The sequence below is a fragment of the Saccopteryx leptura genome, chromosome 3 (genome assembly GCF_036850995.1).
Source record: "Saccopteryx leptura isolate mSacLep1 chromosome 3, mSacLep1_pri_phased_curated, whole genome shotgun sequence".
Lineage (NCBI taxonomy): Eukaryota > Metazoa > Chordata > Mammalia > Chiroptera > Emballonuridae > Saccopteryx > Saccopteryx leptura.
In genome coordinates this window covers 93,536,086-93,554,506 of record NC_089505.1, presented here as the reverse complement: position 1 = coordinate 93,554,506, position 18,421 = coordinate 93,536,086, and the positions used below count along the sequence as shown (strand labels likewise).

At 52.7% G+C, this 18,421-nt stretch overlaps 1 protein-coding gene across 4 annotated transcripts in view; it reads right to left on the bottom strand.

Moving 5' to 3' along the window:
* Positions 1–18,421, bottom strand: part of KAZN (kazrin, periplakin interacting protein) — a 763,503-nt gene that overhangs the window by 99,149 nt on the left and 645,933 nt on the right. For 3 of the 4 annotated variants that reach the window (XM_066375120.1, XM_066375121.1, XM_066375124.1), the window contains one exon: positions 12,837–13,028. In XM_066375120.1, coding sequence (XP_066231217.1) covers positions 12,837–13,028 — 192 coding nt within the window. Of the gene's footprint in view, positions 1–12,836; positions 13,029–17,235; positions 17,445–18,421 lie in introns of those variants that run through there. The other variant, XM_066375122.1, reaches the window with a different exon arrangement.

The following is an 18,421-nucleotide window of genomic DNA, read 5'->3' as shown; positions in this document are numbered from 1 at the left end:
TGCTGACGGACATCTGGGCCGCTTCCAGGTTAGGGCTATCACAAACAGAGCTGCATTTCCCATGTGGGTGAACACCTAGGAGAGGATGGTTGGGTCTGATGTTATCCCACGGTAAGATTTCTATGTCCCCATAGCACTTACAATCTTCTAACCCATTGCAGGTTGGTTTTTATTATGTTCATGGTTTAGTGTTGGCTTCCTCCCTCCTCGCTGTGGCAGATGGTATTTTTACAAAGATGAACATAGTAATACCTCCTGTATCACATGCTTTTTATAGTATGGGGTCTGGCTGGCCTTGTAGCTGGCCTGTCACATCAACAGAATGTGGCAGAAGTGACCCTAAGTGATATCAGAGACCAAGAAGCCTTGCACTTTGCACCGTGGTTTCTTGAAACCCTCTTGGTGGGAGCCCTGAGCCTCCATGGAGGAGATCTGGCTACCACGCTGGAGGGGCCACAAATGGGTGCTCTGGTCCCAGCAGAGCCTAGACTAGAGGTCTCATCAAGGCAGCAGACATGTGAGGGAAGCTGTCTTGGACTTTCCAGCAGAACACCACCATGTGACCCTCCCCTCCACAAACCACACAGAACTGAAGAATCGCCCTGCTGAGCCCCGCCAAGCCACCACCACACAAAATCACGGCATGTAAGAAACATGGTAGTTATTTTATGCCACTAATATTTGGGGGCACTCTGTTACACAGTGACAGTAACTGGCACACCCTACTAGAATGTACAATCCACGAGAAATGGATCATGTGTTCCCAAGAGCCCTGGCAAATAGTAGGACCTCAAGTGTTTGTTAAACAGTTGAGTAGAGTTCTAGGTTAAGGTTACATTTACAATGAAGAGATTTCTACAGGTCAAAAAAAAGCACTGGTGCAGGAATAACGGACCTGGGTCTGGGATGGGACATCAAATTACCACACTGAGATCTGCATGTCATATGACCCTCTTGGAGCCTCAGTTTCCCCAGTGGTAAAGTCAGGCTAACCCCACCTATGTCGTGGGGTTGTTCTGAGGATAACGTGAAGAGAAGGTGTGTGGAGGGCTCAGCACAGGGCTGGTCCCACGGTGTCCTTGACAAGGTTTGCTAAATCTGTATCGCCCTTGCTTTCTACCCTCACCATGTTTCACTCCCTGTCCACAGAGCCCTGCTTCCTCCTTTCCTGACCAATCACCATCAAGGGCAGCTCTCCAGGAAGGAAGCTCAGCCCCCAGATCCCTGTCTGAGGCCAGGACATCAGCTCCTAAAAAGCCAACCAGGAATGATGGGAACTACAGCAGAGGCCCCCATCAGACTTGACCCCGTGTCCACGGCCACCTTGGGCCAGTCCACGCCCCATCCAAGCGCTGCCGCCCCAGAGCAAGGGCAGCCTGTATCATGTCAGAGGCCAAGTCTAAAGAGGACCCCCCCGCTCCCCGGCTTGTACCAGGACAGAGGCCAGCGTGGCTTTCTCCTGCCATGGGTGCAGGGCCATGTCCTGACCCCATTACGGCAAGGTGGGCATGAGGATCTGCGCAGAGACAGAGGCCACGGCTCCAGAGTTTCACAGGGTCTCAGGCGATGTCTTGACAGGCAGCTCGAGAACCTGGCTTTGCTCACACCGAGTTCTGTTCTCTTTTCAGCCGGATCGATCTCTGACCCTTTCTGGGAAGGGAGTGGGGAAAATAATCAAAAGCAGAGGCTCAAGGTCTGCCACCTAAGCTCCCCCCGTGCCTTAAATATGGCCTCTGTGGCAGCTGAGCCCACTGGGGCTGGACGGTGTCCAATGAACTGCAGAGGGAACGCAGAGGGGCAGGGAGAGGAGCTCTTGGCTCATGTGGCAGAGACCCGTCTCCAAGCCTCTGTTCCCTGGGGCAACTTCCAGAGTGAAGAGTGGGAAGAAATCCACAAATCCCGGGGCCTCAGGGGCCCCTAAGTGACAACCAAACACCCTGTGCAGCTCCTCCTCCTCATTCTCACTTCATTCCCTTCCTCTCCAAAGTGACGGCCACCCCCCAAGACCCCCAGATACTTGGTTAATTATTCACTGAGAACAGAGGTTTGGAAACCAGACTCACTGAAGATCAAGTTTTGGCTTTAAAACCACTGGCCAGGAGACCTTAGAAAAATCCTCACCTCTCTCATCCTCATTCTGTAGAAGGGGAAACCAAGGCTGATAAACACCAGCTAACTAACAAGGGTTGCTGGGAAGGTGACTAAGCTCATGCAGGCCAGGCAACGAGGGGAGTGCCCAGCTCAGTGCAAGCGCTGAATAAACGTCAGCTGAGATGATTACCGCTCAAAAGCAATGCACTGTGTTCACACCTCAGTCATCCCAACCATAAAATGGGTGCACCTGAAGGTATTCCGGAATAGGGAAGAGAGGATAAGCCCCGGTCTATGCTTCCGAAACGAGTATCAGATATGTGTGGGGTGAACCCTGATGGGAGCCTGAGTATTTTCAAACAAACCGATCTTACAGTTTTTCTCAGGTTAGATGGAGGATTTCTATAATTAGAACACTAATACATAGTGGAATTTACCGAGAATTGGACCCAAAGCATTGAAGGAGATGCCGGTAGGGCATCTGTTAGGGAAGCCAAGGAGGGGATTCTGGCCCCGGGGCGGGCAGGCAGGAAGGGTGACAGGGCGGGGCTGGGGGAGCGGACTGGACCAGCTGCCTTTCCGACTCCCAGAGTCAAGGACTCAGTGTGAGAAACCCTAGCTGAGGCTGAGGAGAGAGGACATTAGTCACTCAGGGATCCAACCTGTAAACAGCCAAGGAGTCCAAAGGGATAAAGGGATGCAATGGTTGTCATTCACCAGAACACCAGACTCCAGGGCAGATTCCAGAGTGGATTGTTTAAAATACTTTTTCCAACTTTTAAAGTTTATTTACTGATTTCAGAGAGAGAAGAAGGGGAGGAGAGAGAGAGGGACAGAAACATTCATCTGTTTTCTGTGTGCCCTGACCAGGATAGAACCAGCAACCTCTGTGTACCCAGAGGATGATGCTCTAATCCAGTGGTAGTCAACCTGGTCCCTACCACCCACTAGTGGGCGCTCCAGCTTTCATGGTGGGCGGTAGCGGAGCAACCAAAGTATAAATAAAAAGATTTAATTATAGTAGGTTGTTTTATAAAGATTTATTCTGCCAAACTCAGTGAAAATCCAACATAAAGTACTTGGTAAGTAATTATTATTATATGCTTTAACTTGCTGTAACTCTGCTTTATAAATTTTATAAAGTGAAGTTCCTTCCCTACTTTATAAATCACCATTACTGTGGAACCGGTGGGTGGTTAGAAAATTTTACTACTAACAGAGATACAAAAGTGGGTGGTAGGTATAAAAAGGTTGACTACCCCTGCAACCAATGGAGCTATCCCACCAGGGCTAAAATGCTCTTAATTGCAGCTTAGAAACCCGGCCTCCTCCTATCCACAGCCTTGCCGAGTCTCTGCTCCCACGCAGCTGGGCTTGGTCATGTGATTTGCTCTGGCCAATGAGACATCAGCAAAGGTTGCATACTAATAGCTTGGAAAGCACTTATGCAACATATCAAGGTAATCTAAGACGCTGACAATGGGGGGAAACTGGGTATATGAGATTTTGCAACTTTTCTGTAAATCTTGAACTACCCTAAAAGAAAACATGTACTATTAAAAAAAAAAAAAAAAGGCCCTGGCCGGTTGGCTCAGCGGTAGAGCGTCGGCCTAGCGTGCGGAGGACCCGGGTTCGATTCCCGGCCAGGGCACACAGGAGAAGCGCCCATTTGCTTCTCCACCCCTCCGCCACGCTTTCCTCTCTGTCTCTCTCTTCCCCTCCCGCAGCCAAGGCTCCATTGGAGCAAAGATGGCCCGGGCGCTGGGGATGGCTCTGTGGCCTCTGCCTCAGGTGCTAGAGTGGCTCTGGTCGCAACATGGCGACGCCCAGGATGGGCAGAGCATCGCCCCCTGGTGGGCAGAGCCTCGCCCCTGGTGGGCGTGCCGGGTGGATCCCGGTCGGGCGCATGCGGGAGTCTGTCTGACTGTCTCTCCCTGTTTCCAGCTTCAGAAAAATGAAAGAAAAAAAAAAAAAAAGGTACACATGCACCCGAGCACGTGCCCCTTTGGGAATCCAGCAGCCATATGAAGCAGCTCACCTGCTGGAGACCCCTGGCGGGCTAGCAGCTGTCGGGAAACAGCAAGGATTCCGGATACTTCTTCCACTTGAGTATAAATTATTGTCCACTGGGTCAAACTTTCAAGGGGGATCTGTTAACTATTAAAAGCTGTCGCTAGTGTATCAGGAAGAAGATAGTGTATCTGTAGAGTTAAAACTGTCCGGGAGCTTCCACAGAATTCTGAGATTTACTTCCACATCACCGCTGTGGGTCAGGGCGGCTGGCTCTGCGTGGGCCTCTGCAGCAGCCCACAGGGCCATGCGGCCAGATCTGGGGGCCGAGTGTAGCTCTCTGCGTATGGCTTACTGGAGAAAAGCACATAAATTCAGGCCAGGGGGTAGGGATTAGAGAAAGAATGGAGTGGGGATGTGGGAAGGGAAACAGGAAACATTAAGTTGCTTTTCAAACCCACACAGCGCCATGGAGACAAGGGTGTGTGTGTAAGAAGGCAGGTGGGCAGAACCATCCCAGTGCCGATGACACATCATTGCATTCGACAGCCACTCGGGCCACTGTCTGCAGGCCTGGTGACACATCATTCCATTCGACAGTCACTCGGGCCACTGTCTGCAGGCCTGGTTACATTTGCAAAGGCAGCCAGGCCGTGGCCACACCTGCCAGGAACATAAAGGACACTGGTGTCCCCTCCTACCCAATGCCCAAGACATTGTCTGCACCCTTGACCTCTTTGGAGCAGGAATATCTGTGGCAGATCCTCACCTGCAGGCTGGGTCGGCCATAAAAAAAAATACTAGTCAACTAATTTATACTGAATATGTTATGGGTTTCAGGCGTGTCACTGGGTTCTGGGCGGGGCTGGGTCCGATTTTCCTCTAAATCCTGTGAGCCACAGGCATGGGTTCCAACGTAGGTAAGTTTTCAGGGAACATTTGTTGAATGAGCAAATTAAATACAAAGGCTCAGTTCCTGCCAGAGCTCAGGCTAGGGCAGGTGACTCATTTGGAGGCAGAGAAAAGGCTCCCAAAGGCCTTATTCCTTCTGCTAACGAGAGAAAACATGAACATCTCTTCTCCCCCACGCTAAAGGATCATCTGCTTGGTTCAGATGAAAAGGCCAGCTCTGTGCTGGAGACTGCCCTGCAGGAGCCTGGCAGCTGACAAGCCTGATAGGAAATAGACATCTCTCACTGTGCTATGTCCCAAGGAAGGTCAGTGTCTAGGCGGGTGAGGTACAGGAAAGAGTGGCCCCGACTAGTTTCCTCCTCCTGTTGTAACAGTTACCACAAGTTTAGTAGCTTAAAACAGTACACATTTATTATCTTGTTGTTATGGAGGTTGGAGTCCAAAATGGGTCTCACTGAACTAAGATCAAGGTGTGGGCAGGGCTGTATCCCTTCTGGAGGCTCTAGGGAAGATGCTGTTCCCTTGCCTCTTCCAGCTTCTAGAGGTGCCCACATGCCTTGGCTTGGGGCCACTTCCTCCATCTTCAAAGCCAACAATGGTAGGGGGAGTCCTCACAGTGAATTGCTGACCTCTGCTCTGTGGCCACACCCCCTTCTCTGACTGACTCTTCTGTTTCCTCTTTCACTTTGAAGGACCCTTGGGATTAAATTGAACCCAATGGATAGTCCCCACATCTAAAGGACATCTGATTAACAACCTTGATTCCTCCTGCCACGTCATCTAACACATTCCCAGGTTCTAAGAATAAGAATGAAGACATACTGGGGATGAAAGGGCCTGATTCTGCCAACCTCAGGCCCTGAACTATCAGGTAGAGAAGGTCTAGGAAGGTCCTGAAGGAAGCAGAACCTGAACCAGGACTTGGAGGAAGAGGGACCGACAGGAGGCAGGGGGAGAAGGAAGAGCCAACGCAAAGACCTTGAGGGGAGATGCTCGAACAGGCACATCCGGGAAACCATGTGTACACAGCCACAGGTATGTCCATGTGCTGGAAGGAGATAGATGAGGCTGCAAAGGCGGGGACAGAGTGGGGGCTGGGGGCATCCTAAACACCCCATCTCTCATACTGTCTTCTCCTGCTCAAAACCTCTGTGGTCCCTGAACTTCAGACTGTGGCCCTTGAGGACCACGATCATCTCCCACCAGCCCCTCAACTGCCCACACACAATCTGACCTCCTCGCCTTTGCTCAAGCTCTTTCCCTGCAGGAATACCCTCTCTGTCCCTGCCAGCATCACCCAAGGGCTCCCGATCCCCCTGCTGAAGCCCATCAGCTCAGGACTCCAGGGGCCCCTGCTGAGGTCTGAACCTGGCCCCAACCAGGTGCTGTTGAGTAATCCTGGCATATTCACAGCCCACTTCCTAGGCTCGTACTGAGGATTAAATGAGCTAACATGTAAAAAGTGCTGAGAAATGCTAGCTGTCACCACTACCATCACTATAACCGACAATTCGGGGGGGAGAGGGGGGTGTCCAAGAGAAAAAAAACTATCTTCCTAACGATACGCTGATGCTATTTGCCTTTTTCACTGTGTTTGTATTTGCACTGCTGGTACAAAAGCCAAGGCTGGGTAGAATGCTGGTATCTTCGTAGAAAACCACAGCAGTGGCACCAAATAGTATGAGTTGGGTCATTACGTTCTTTACCCTATGCACTCATAGTGGGGGGGGGGGGGAAGGGCACAGTTTTTCTAAATATTCTTGATGAAACAGTAATAAAAAGATTAATTCTATTAACACTTGACTCCCAAATACATGTCTTTTAAATCAAATGGAAAGTATACTTAAATCTTTTTTTTTTTTTTGCTGCACAGCAAAGAACAGTCAAGGGAAAACATTTGTGTGACTGAGTTGCTAGCTAAACTAGCCACTTTTTCATAGAACACCATCTGCACTTGAGGAATGACTAACATACAAACTTTGGCATCTGGCAAACTACCAAACCTAAGTTAACAAATGAAGTGAGTGAGCTGAGCCTGTTACTTCTAGGAAAACAACTGACAGTATTTGCTGCCAATGATAAAACTTAAGCTTTTGAGTAAAAAATTAGAATTCTGGCAAATGTGACCTGCCACTGTGATTTTAACAGCTTCTCAAGGCTTAAAGATTTTAAAGACTCTTTTTTTTTTTAATGGATAATGAAATATATCAACATTTGGAAGATCTGCATTACTCAGTGAACCAATATTTTCCAAGTGAACAATGTTAGCTGTTAAAAAAAAAAAATTACGTGTGGATACAAAATCCATTCAAAGTGCCAATTAGACCAATCAATGGCTTTGACCATGGTAACATACCAGAAAAGTAAGGTTTCAGATTCCAGACTTCAGCAAACCTCTGAGAAACTACCATTTGGTGAGTTTTAGTGTGACAGCGAAGAGGACTATCCACAATTATCTCACAAGGCACTTAGTGTCCTCCTCCCTTTCCCAGCTGTACAGGTGATGCCTGATTTTCAACCAAAGCAACTAAATCAGTCGCCCGAATGAGGGCGCACACAGGAGGATTCAGCCATCTTCTATAAAGTCAGACGTGGAAAAGTTTTTGCAAAAAATATACAGCAATGCTGCCCTTCCTACTTAAATCACTTTGTTGCAGGGGGGGGGGGAGGATATCGTTATTTTTCATTAAAAATAATTTTTTACGTGAACATGGGATAGGCTTATTACTGTTATTTTAAAATAAAGGATTGAAGATTCAGACATGCTTTCAGTTTTAATTTCTAAAACAATAAATGACGGTTGACCTAAACCACATATATAATAAACAAAAGCTCTTTGGGGGAGGGGGTCCTCAGTTTTGTGAGAGCATAACACAGTCTGGGAACCAGGGAATTTGAGAAATGTGGTCCTCAGGAAACCAACGTATGTTACACACACAGATCTGGAGTGTAGTGTTCTAGAACAGCAAACACAAAAAAGGAAAAAGTGGAAACAACTGAAACGTCCAACAATGAGGAAACGGTTAAATAAATTATGGTGCCTCCATTTGGTCGGGCATTATGCAGTCATTAAAAATGATGCTTTCCAAGAGTAGTTCTTGTTGTGAGAAGATGCTACACATCCTCGACATGCCATTAAGTGACTAAAAAAAAAGGGAAGCAGCAAATTTCTGTGATCCTCATTTCTATAGTGCCTTGATTCTCAGGGAAACCAATGGAACTGGGAGGGCCCGGGGAAGTCAAGAGAAACCCCAAAGGGGTCCCAGGGGCCAGAAGCTCACCACATAGTGTGGAGCTGCGTTCACGCGGGACCTCGGGTATGTTTACACATGCGCGCGCGTGCACGCACATAAACACACGCTCATGCTCACGATAACACCGTCCTTTTCTAAACAATCACTCCCTGCTTCTGCTCGTAAACTCACAGGAACACCAAAATCCTAAACCAAACATTCCTGGACTCATCCCCGCAGAAACAAAGGAAGGAACCTTCTAACCCCATTCCCCCCACACTGGATTCTGTTCACTGCTTTGATGTTGGAACCATGGGCTGCTGTTCGGGTGTTTGTTTGACTTCCTAATTCTCATGTGGTGAAAAATTCTGGTCTCGTCCAACCCCATACCAAAGACTGGGGGTGGGCAAGGAGGGGGGCCTGCCAGCAGTCTGTGGAGATCTTTGCGTGTTCCCACCGCAAGGACATTGGTGGTTAACAAGTGTCATCCGACATCTGCCGCTGCCTTGGCTTGTGCATTCATCCTCGTTCTCATTACGGGCATATAAATCCCTTCTCATGCCCCGGCCTCCTTCTGCCCACATCTGTCTGCAATTTGCTTACCACGTGCTGTGGCCGGGGAGGAAGCATCCTACTTAAGACTGTGCGGAATGCCAGGCAGGATGCTCGGGCAGCTGAAGGTGCCCACGTCACTGCTTCTCAGAAACAAGGCTCACCGGGTGCTCGGATGGGCTCAGGCCCCGAGGTCTGGGCCACTCTAATGGGCGTCAGGAGACCAAATCTCCAAGCAGATCCAAGGAAGCCTGCCTAGCCCCTCTCAGGCACGTGCTAATCACTAAGTATTTGCACTAACGGTTCTAGGCACTGGGCCAAGTCCTTTCTATCTCATGTAATCCTCACAACAACCCTCTGAAATAGCTACTGTTATTAGCCTCAATGACAAGAAAAAACTGGTTATTGTCCCTGTTTATCCTCAGTAAGGAAATTATGGTTCAGCAAGGTTAAGGAATTTGCCCAAGGTCACACAGCTAGGAAGTGGCAGAGCTGGGATGCAAGCCTAGACCTGATTCTAGAGTGTGTTGTCCCCATTCCTGAGCTACCACCATGTCCCCTCTCTGTTGTTCAGGCTGACTTCAATCCCTGGAGAAGATGGGTTGTGTTGGTGTAGCAGGAAAAGTTTCTGAAGAAGCTACATAAACTTGGCCAGGTTCCTGAACCTCGCTGAGCCCCATTCAGTCTCCACTGGTGAAAGGGGGTCCGGCCTCCTCACGGGACTGAGGTGAACGGTAGATCCAGTGCTCAGAAGAGCGCCGGCACACAGTACATACTTGATAAAGCTCTCCTCTAAGGAACACTGACAGGTCCTCGTGGATGAGATGACTGTTCCCACAAAGGAGTCCCTGCGTCATCAGGTGATGTGCTCTGGACCCCTGGGAAGACTTCTGATGATGGATAAGAAGTCTCGTGGTGCAGAGTTAGGAAGAAACGCGTGCACCGCTCTGCACCCCGTGGGCCTGCACATCACGAGAAGAGCCTGCTCTCACCGCAGGAGCAGGAGCTGTGCGGTCACCTGCACAGGCAGTATGTGGTTTAATTCAGCAGGGCTGTCCCATCATGCAGCACAGAGAACAGGTTTGGAGAAGACAGACCGCTTGTCCCAGGGACTAGGGAGCGGGGTAAGCAAACCTCCGTTCACTCCCCTGCCAGTTCCTCTGGCCTGAGAGTGGCGAGTTTCTTCTGCTCCCCATAGGGCCAGAGGGTGCATATGGGTGGGAATTCTTTCTCTGACCAAAGACATGGAAGGCGGGTTCATCCAGTTGAGAGTGGCTTCCTGAGGCAGTCCCCACAGGTTCACAAAGCTTAGAGTCCAAAGGACATCAGCTCTCTCCCTGAGGCACTTCCTCAGAGGGATTCCTGAGGTTGGGTCTCATCCTAAGGAGGGGAGGAGGAGGGGAGAGGAGGAGGAGGAAGGAGGAAGGGGAGGGGGGAGGGGAGAGGAGGGGAGGGGAGGGATGTTCAGAGGGAGGCTCACACAGATCTGCCTGGACGGCTGGACGGTTGCCCAGAGGAAGCATGCGTACTTGGCACCAGGACTCCCCAACCACGCAGCGTCAGCTGGACCATAACACAGACCACCTGCCTGCTGTGGCGTGAAGAGACCACCCAGAAGACTGTCTCGGAGATGCCACCGGAAACAAAACCCCTGCTTTTGAGAGTAATTTGTTTTCTGAAAAGAACTCATACACAGAGAGTGCTGTGACATCTGGGCCAGGTATCACCCTCCCAGGTGATGTCCCAGGATCCCCGGGACCATCGGTGGCAGCAGGGTCTGGGATGGACGGCCTGCTTAGCCAGTGCATTAGTGTTCTGTTGCCCACATCTCCCCTCTGGTTGGGGAACCGCTACAGCAGAGCCGGCGAACTGCCCAGCAGTCAATCCCACGGCCCCCAGTTAGACGGGCAGCCTGGACAGGGACACCCAGCCAGGAATGACATTGCCTAACCCTCCCTGAGGCCACGCCCGGCCTCAGACCAAGCTCTGGCCGGAGGGACTCTCTGGCCCTCAACTCTTGCTCTTTCCCTGGGTCTCTCCCAGGCGGAGGGAGCAGCACCACCCACTACCTGGAAGTGCTCCCCGGGATGGTGACTGTAAAGCCAGTAGCCACGGCCACCATCATAGCCACCTGGCCCGTGCAGGTTTGCATTTGATTTGGACAGACGGTAATGAAACAATGGAGCCAAGAACTGATGGGCCATTAGCTTTAATCCTAGCTTGCACCCGGCGGGCAAGAAATACACACAGTAGGAAAACACTTCCCTTTCCATTCTGGGCTCTCAAAGCCACTAACTTATCTGGGTTTCCTAGAATCAAAGGTTTCTACCTCACCAGCCTTATTCACCTCTGTTCCCCATCTCCTTCTCTCTGCACAAACTGGCTTCTCCTTCAGCACTCCGTCATCTTGGCTGCTTCTCCTCTCCTCCACGTGGCCTTTCTCTGCTCTCCTCCAGCATGGGCTCCTCTGCCCCATTTTATAGTATAGAAATCAAAACCTTTAATCCAATATACAAACAAGGAAGTCTCTGATACAAAGTCACTTATCTGAGGCATAATGGGATTCCTCATGAGAGTGCACCACCCCCTATCATGCAACAGTCAAGGGTGTGAGGAAAAGAAAGCTTAGTCTTAAAATTGAGCCCTAGGTGCCTGACCAGTGGTGGTGCAGTAGATAGAGTGTTGGGATGCGGAGGACTCAGGTTCGAGACCCCGAGGTCACCAGCGTGAGTGTGGGCTCATCTGATTTGAGCAAAAGCTCAGCAGCTTAGACCCAAGGTCGCTGGCTCGAGCAAGGGGTTTCTTAGTCTGCTGTAGCTCCCCAGTCAAGGCACATATGAGAAAGCAATCAATGAACAACTAAAGTGCCACAACGAAAAACTGATGATTGATGCTCTCATCTCTCTCCATTCCTGTCTGTCCCTATCTATCCCTCTTTCTGACTTTCTCTCTGTATCTGCAAAAAACAAACAAACAAAAAAACAAAACCCAAAAAACCCAGAGCCCTAGGCTATAATGACCCGGCCTGCTTACAGCCTGTCCCCCACACCCAATGCAAACTATAAGCAAGCAAAACATATATATCATATTTACAAATTTATTTGACCAACCATGACATTGGAGAGAGCCAAATGGATTCTTTAAGCCCCCCTGTTTGGGAGTCTCTGTTTCAATCTACATAATCAACCTGCTCTGGCTTCAAAAATAAAGTCTTCACAGAGTCTTGATCATTCTAAGAAATGTAAGTGGAAAGCAGCGTGCCAAGTTTTACTGCCCCCCCCCCCGCCCCCAGCAACTTGGGGAGCGCGAGAGAATCAAGGCTGACCCTGAAGACTATTCTCTCCTTGTGTCTCTGCTGGAGAGCTCCCTCCCACCCGCAGAGGGTGGGCACGTAGCTGCTGGGGTCCCAGGCCAGCTCCGAGGAAAGCAGGCTGACAGGTGGGCCCACGGGTGTCCTCGCTTCCTAGAGCAGTGTCTGGTGATGGCTCCGTGGTCCATCTTGTCAGGAGACGACCTGGACACCCACAGCACGTTCTCTCCCAACTCTTCCACCTTCCTGGGCCTGGAGGCTGCCCTTCTTCGGGGGACCTCCAAGCAACTCAACAAGAGGACCGAACCCCCCACTGGGAGAGCCCAGCACAGTAGAGCCTGAGTGAAGTGCAAGGGACCACCGTGTCCTCCAGCAGAGAACATGGCCTGTGCACTAGGACCCTGAGGTTGCTGGGAGGAAGGAGATCTAGTGGCTGGGTCAGCACCCTGGTTCATCAGGGAAGATGCTCACCCACCTGCCAAGCCTGCCTCAGGGGGTGGGGGTGGGGGGGAGCAGCCCCACAACCAGCCGTGATGGAAAACAGGGGACGTCACACGGGAGGAGGGGATGACTTATGTGCCCAACCCTGGAAGAGGCAGCTATCTACCCCAACAGGGACAGGGCAGCCTCGTCTGGGGCTGTGAGTGCTGGGACGCCCCCGTGCCCGCATCACTCTGCGCCTGAGCCCCAGGTGAGGGACGGAGGGACCACGCTGACTTGTCACTCACCCTGCAAGGCTTCCTTGGCTCTGGCTAGCTCCTGCTCCTTCTGGGCCAGCTGGACCCTGAGCTCGGTGGCTGAGAAGACCTCGGAGGACTTGCCGCCCTGTGACTCCTCCAGGTCCTTGGTCAACATCTCCTTCATCTGCCGCAGCAGGTGGACCTCCTCCTGGAGCCGGGTCACCTCTTCCCGCAGGAGCGCTAGGGGAGAAGGGCACAGGGTTAGAGGAAGGGGCGCCAGCTTGCGCTCGATCACTTCTTCTGGGGACAGTTCTAAGGTGCCTTGGCTGTTCCTATCCGCGCTGCCTTCACGGCCTTTCCTACGTGTGTGCAGAAAGAAAACCCCCAGAGCGCCAGACCTGGTCCTGGGCCCACTCCCAGCCTGCAGCGCGCTCCTGGTGGGACCCCCACACCCCACCATGCTCTCCCGGGCCCCACCACTGCTGTCACGGCACCGAGAGCGCCCACCCCAATGGCCGACGGTCTTCCCCTCCAAGGGGAGGAGCAAGGGTGGACTGAGGCGCTGGTGGCAGTCAGCACCCCGACCCCGAGCCAGCAGTGTGCCCAGGTAAGCTGGAATGCGTGATCCCCTTTAATCCCACCCAAACCTCCTGGACAGGTACTGTCCTAACCTCACTTCACAGATTAGGACGTGGAGGCTTGGAGAGATGAAGTAGCTCCACGAAGTCCTAGTTAACAGCAGAGCTGGGCTGTGAACCCAGACCTGGCTGACTCCAGAGCCCAAGCCCCCGGTCTGACATTTGGCAAACAGCCCTAGAAAGGCATACTCAACACGTCTCAAGAAATACAGGCACCCCGAAGAAACAGGACATTGGCATTCACACCTGAATGTGCAGGAAAACAGGTTCTAATGAGCAGCGCCAACGGCAACACCACGGGCAGAGGTTTCTGCGGCACTTAAACCCAGCCCTGTACACGGGAGTGCCCAGAATGAGACCACGGGGAACGTGTACCCCTCAGGCGCTGGGGAGCCTTGGGAAGGTACCCGGAGGGTGCACCTCTGTCCCAGCTCAGTGCAGGCTGACTGGCACGTCCACCCGTGGGTCTGCTCACTTGAGCAATAGCAGACACCATGCTGCAGAGGGTGCTGCAAGCAGGGGAAAGCGGCCTCACTAGCTGTACGACCGTCTGCAGTGTGAACCCTTAACACAACGCACACTCGTGGCCAGAATGCTCACCGCATGGGTTAAAGGAGACCCTGAAATATTCGGGGTAGCAGGCCCGGAGGGTCTAGCCTGTGCTGCTGACAACACAAAACCCAGCCATCGCTCTGGCCCTCTCCCCCACCCTCCCGCCGCACGGGTCCCTCTCTCTGCCTCGGCCACATGCCAAGCTCTTCCAGCTTCAGGGCCTTTGCCCTACAGTCCCTGTTCTTCCTGTGATGGCCTTCTCACTGTGACACAGGCCATGGCACCTCCGAGGAGGGGCCCTCTCCCACCGTCCTGTCTCACACGGCCATGGGATCTGGGGGTGCAGCCCTCGCCTATGAACTCTCCAGGCCTCCGGTCTGGCTCCCCCACCGACCAGGTGTGTGGTCATGAGCAAGTCGCTTCCCCTTTAAACCTCAGACACCCCATCTGTGAAATGGGTCTAAACTGCATCAGGTGGTGTGGCTCCAAGGAGACAGGAAGACACCCTCCTCACGTCAGATGTGGTCCCCAGCCTGCTCTCAACATACACAGGAAGCGCTCAATATTGATCAGGTGGAGGCTGCCCCTTCCCTGGGCACCGGGACTCCTGGGGATTCAGGGCCTGGAGGCCCAGCCAGGTCTGGGGACCGGGGGCAGGGACAGGCTGAGGGAACCAGGGCTGAGGCCTTGAGGACAGCTGTCGCTCCACCACCAGAGGCCTTGGAAACTGTGGTTCCCCTGTGGCCCCTGACCTCCTCCTCTGAGGCCACCTGGATCCAGCCGCCACTGGTGCGAGGGAGGTCTCCCCGCCCCCCTCCACTCCCCCACAGGAGCCTGTGGGGCCCTTTAAATGCAGGGCACACCACCTTTCCCCTGTGCTGAGCACCTCCCCTGCCCGCTGCACTCCTGGGACATATCTGTCCGGCGGCCCTCTCTGAGCCCCCCGAGGCCACAGTGTCCTTCAGCTCTGGAAGGTGCTGGAGTTACGGGGGCTGGAAGAGCCTCCCTCTTTTCTCCATAGGCTTCTTCTCTTTGGCTGGTCTCAGCCCCACTGTCACCTCAAGAGACCTAAAGTGGCCCCAGCCTGGTGTCTAATTGTGACAGCACTTTGGACAAAAACCACTTATTATGAGGGAGGCCCACTTGTTTGTCACCTGTGCGCCTGGTGGGCACAGGTCTCCGAGAGCGGGCCTGGCTGTACCCGTCACTACGAGGTCCCAAGTGCCCCAGTGTGTGACGACACATGACCCATGAATGACTCCCTCCACCCAAGCATCCACCCAACAGAAATTTCTAGGCACCTGCCACATGCCAGGTGCTGCTGTAGGTACCAGGGACTCCCAGGTGAATGTCACAGACAGGTCTGTCCTCAGGCTAGCCCCCACTGTGAACATGGGTCAAAGGGTCCCAAAACCACTCCCCAGGGAGGCAGGCCGTCTGCACGGGAGCGTCTGGCTGCTCTGAGATCAACTCAAAAGCAAGCTGGGAACTGTCCAAGTCTCTCAGCAAAGCTGCAAAGTAGGAGTTTGCTTTGGGGGTCCCCCTCCTGCCCTCATGCCAGCAAACATTCACTATAGGCTTGGCACAGGGTGTCCAGAAAGGAGCAGGGAACAGCCTGGGCCCCGAGAAGCCTCCAGCGGTAGAGGAGGAGCACACACAATGAAGCACAACGCAAGGGAGGGGCTCTATCTGCTTAGGGCACAAGGACATCGGAGGTGGGACTGGGAAGATGGGTTGGGGACGGTGGTGAGCAGAGGAACAGCAAGAGCAAAGGCCAAGAGGCTGGACAGCCAGAGGTCCCTGGGTGACCAGCGAATGGGTACAAGGTGAGAAGGAGCAAAAGGAAGCCTGGAGAGGTTCACTGGGGTCAGATCATAGAAGGTCTTAACTCTTACCACCTATCTGTACCCCAGCCCTGGCTCACCATCTCCCGCTATATCTAAGACTTTAGCACTTCCATTATTGTTCCCTGCCGTAGACTGAAAGTTTGGGTATCCTCAAATTCCATATGTTGAAAGCTAATCCCCAATGTATATTTGGAGGTGGGGCCTCTGGGAGGTGATTAAGTCAGAAGGTGTTTAAGTCATGAGGGTGGAGCCCTCAGGAATAGAATTAGTGCCCTTCTATTTTTTTTGTGTGTGTGTGTGTATTTTTCTGAAGCTGGAAACGGGGAGAGACAGTCAGACAGACTCCCGCATGCGCCCGACCAGGATCCACCCGGCACGCCCACCAGGGGCGACGCTCTGCCCACCAGGGGGCGATGCTCTACCCCTCCGGGGCGTCGCTCTGCCGCGACCAGAGCCACTCTAGCGCCTGGGGCAGAGGCCAAGGAGTCATCCCCAGCGCCCGGGCCATCTTTGCTCCAATGGAGCCTTGGCTGTGGGAGGGGAAGAGAGAGACAGAGAGGAAGGAGGGGGGGGGTGGAGAAGCAAATGGGCGCTTCTCCTATGTGCCCTGGCCGGGAATCGAACCCGGGTCCCCCGCACGCCAGGCCAACGCTCTACCGCTGAGCCAACCGGCCAGGGCCGAATTAGTGCCCTTCTAAAAGAGACTCTAGTGAGTGCTCCCTTGCCCCTTTACCACATGAAGATACGGGGAAAAAAAAAAGAAAGCTGTTTATAAACCATGAAGAGGGACCTCGCCAGTCACCGAATCTACCAGAACCTTGATCTTAGACTTCCAGCCTCCAGAACTTTTAAGTAACACATTTTTGTTTATAAGCATCCTGACTATGGTGTTTTAGTTACAGCAGCCCGAATGGACTAAGACACTCTCTCCTCCATCATTTCTCCTCAATTGCCCATCCTGCCAGGGTCTGTCCTCACTCAACTGTCACCAAAAGTCTATTTCAGAGTAAGGTGTGAGTAACTGCTAACATATCCTGACAGGCAGAAAACAGGTTTGTTTTGATTTTTTTTTTCTAATGTGACTTCTGGGCTTCCGCAAACGGCCCTGAGGAAGGCAGTGAGGTTGTTAACTGTGGTTACGCAGACAGCAGAGGATTCTAAGAGACCTGGCCTCGAAGCCAGTCCTGGGCAGGGCTGTACCGTGAGCTTGCACAAGCCCCGCCGTCTGTCCGGGTCTCGGCTGTCATGCACACTGCACGGGGGTAAATGCCACCCGTTAAGGCTCGCCGGACTGAGCAAGCAAAACCAACAGAAAACCCCAGATGCACAACTACATTTGAATTTCAGGTAAATAAGACATCACTTTTTAGTATACGTTATGTCCTAAATATCACAGGGACATAGACTCACCCTCAACATGTATTTGTTGTTTATCTGAAATGCAAATTCAGCTGGGCAGGTTGTTTTATCCAGCAACCCTCCGCCCATCCCACGGGGGTTCTGGCACAGCGAACCGGGCGATCACAGGAAGGGCTTGGCTGGAGCACCTCCAGGGACGGTGGCGAAGGCACAGGCTTCTCTGTCGCTGCACTTACGAGAGAGCAGGGAGCAAGATGGGGCCGGGTGCCCAGCTCCTGGGCGACCACTGGCAAAGGCACGTTCTTCCTGAGCTCACCTCCTAACAGGTGTGCTTTACACACTTAGATTCCTGTCCCCCCCACCCCTGTCTAGATTCCTGCCCCCCCACCCCCCACCCCAGTCTTGTCCTGAATAAGCAGGAGGGCGGGACACCAGGTGTGGCACCTGCAGGAGCCAAGTCTTAGGAGACCGGGCTGGAAAAACAACTCCACGGAAAGAGAGAGGTGTGAGCTAGCTTACTCACTGCCCCTGCCCCGCTGGGGGTGTGAACCGGGCAGAGATCCGTGACAACTCTGGCACTGCAATCACAGAGAGCCTCAGAGACCAAAGCCCGTCTGTTTCTGGGCTCTGGGACCGAGGATAGGCACTTCCTCTCCTGGGCCTCAGTTGCCTCACCTGTAAAATGGGGGTGATGGGAATGAACCGCCTGTAATACACTTAAAAAGGCTCGGATCTGCACGGAGGGGAGCGGTGACATTCCTCAGAAACAGTGGAGAAGCCGGAGTTGGAAGACGCGGGTTTCTGCCGCAGAGGGACTGCTACCTCGCCGTGTGACCTTGAGCAAGTCCCTGTTCCTCTCTGGGCCTTCATATTATCAGCTCCCTTAGAGGGACCCACTCTTTACGAATCTAGATGAATGTTATCGATTATGCATCTTCCCGCCCCCTAGCAGGAGCAGGGTCCTTGCTCTAGTCTGCAACTGCACTGCTCAGTAAGACAGCCACTCGTCACGTGTGGTTAAGTGTAAATTAATTAAAACGAGCAACCCAGTTCCTCTATTGCACGAGCCCCATTTCAAGTGCACACATAGAGAGGCCACTGCCATCACTGCACGGAGTTCTCCCGGCCAATGCTAGTCTAGAGGGCACAGGATGGAGGAGGAGGAGGGTGGTGCTCGTCCAGCACCTGGGCAGCGCAGGCCACAGACCCAGGGACAGGAGGAAGTCTTGAGCCCAAG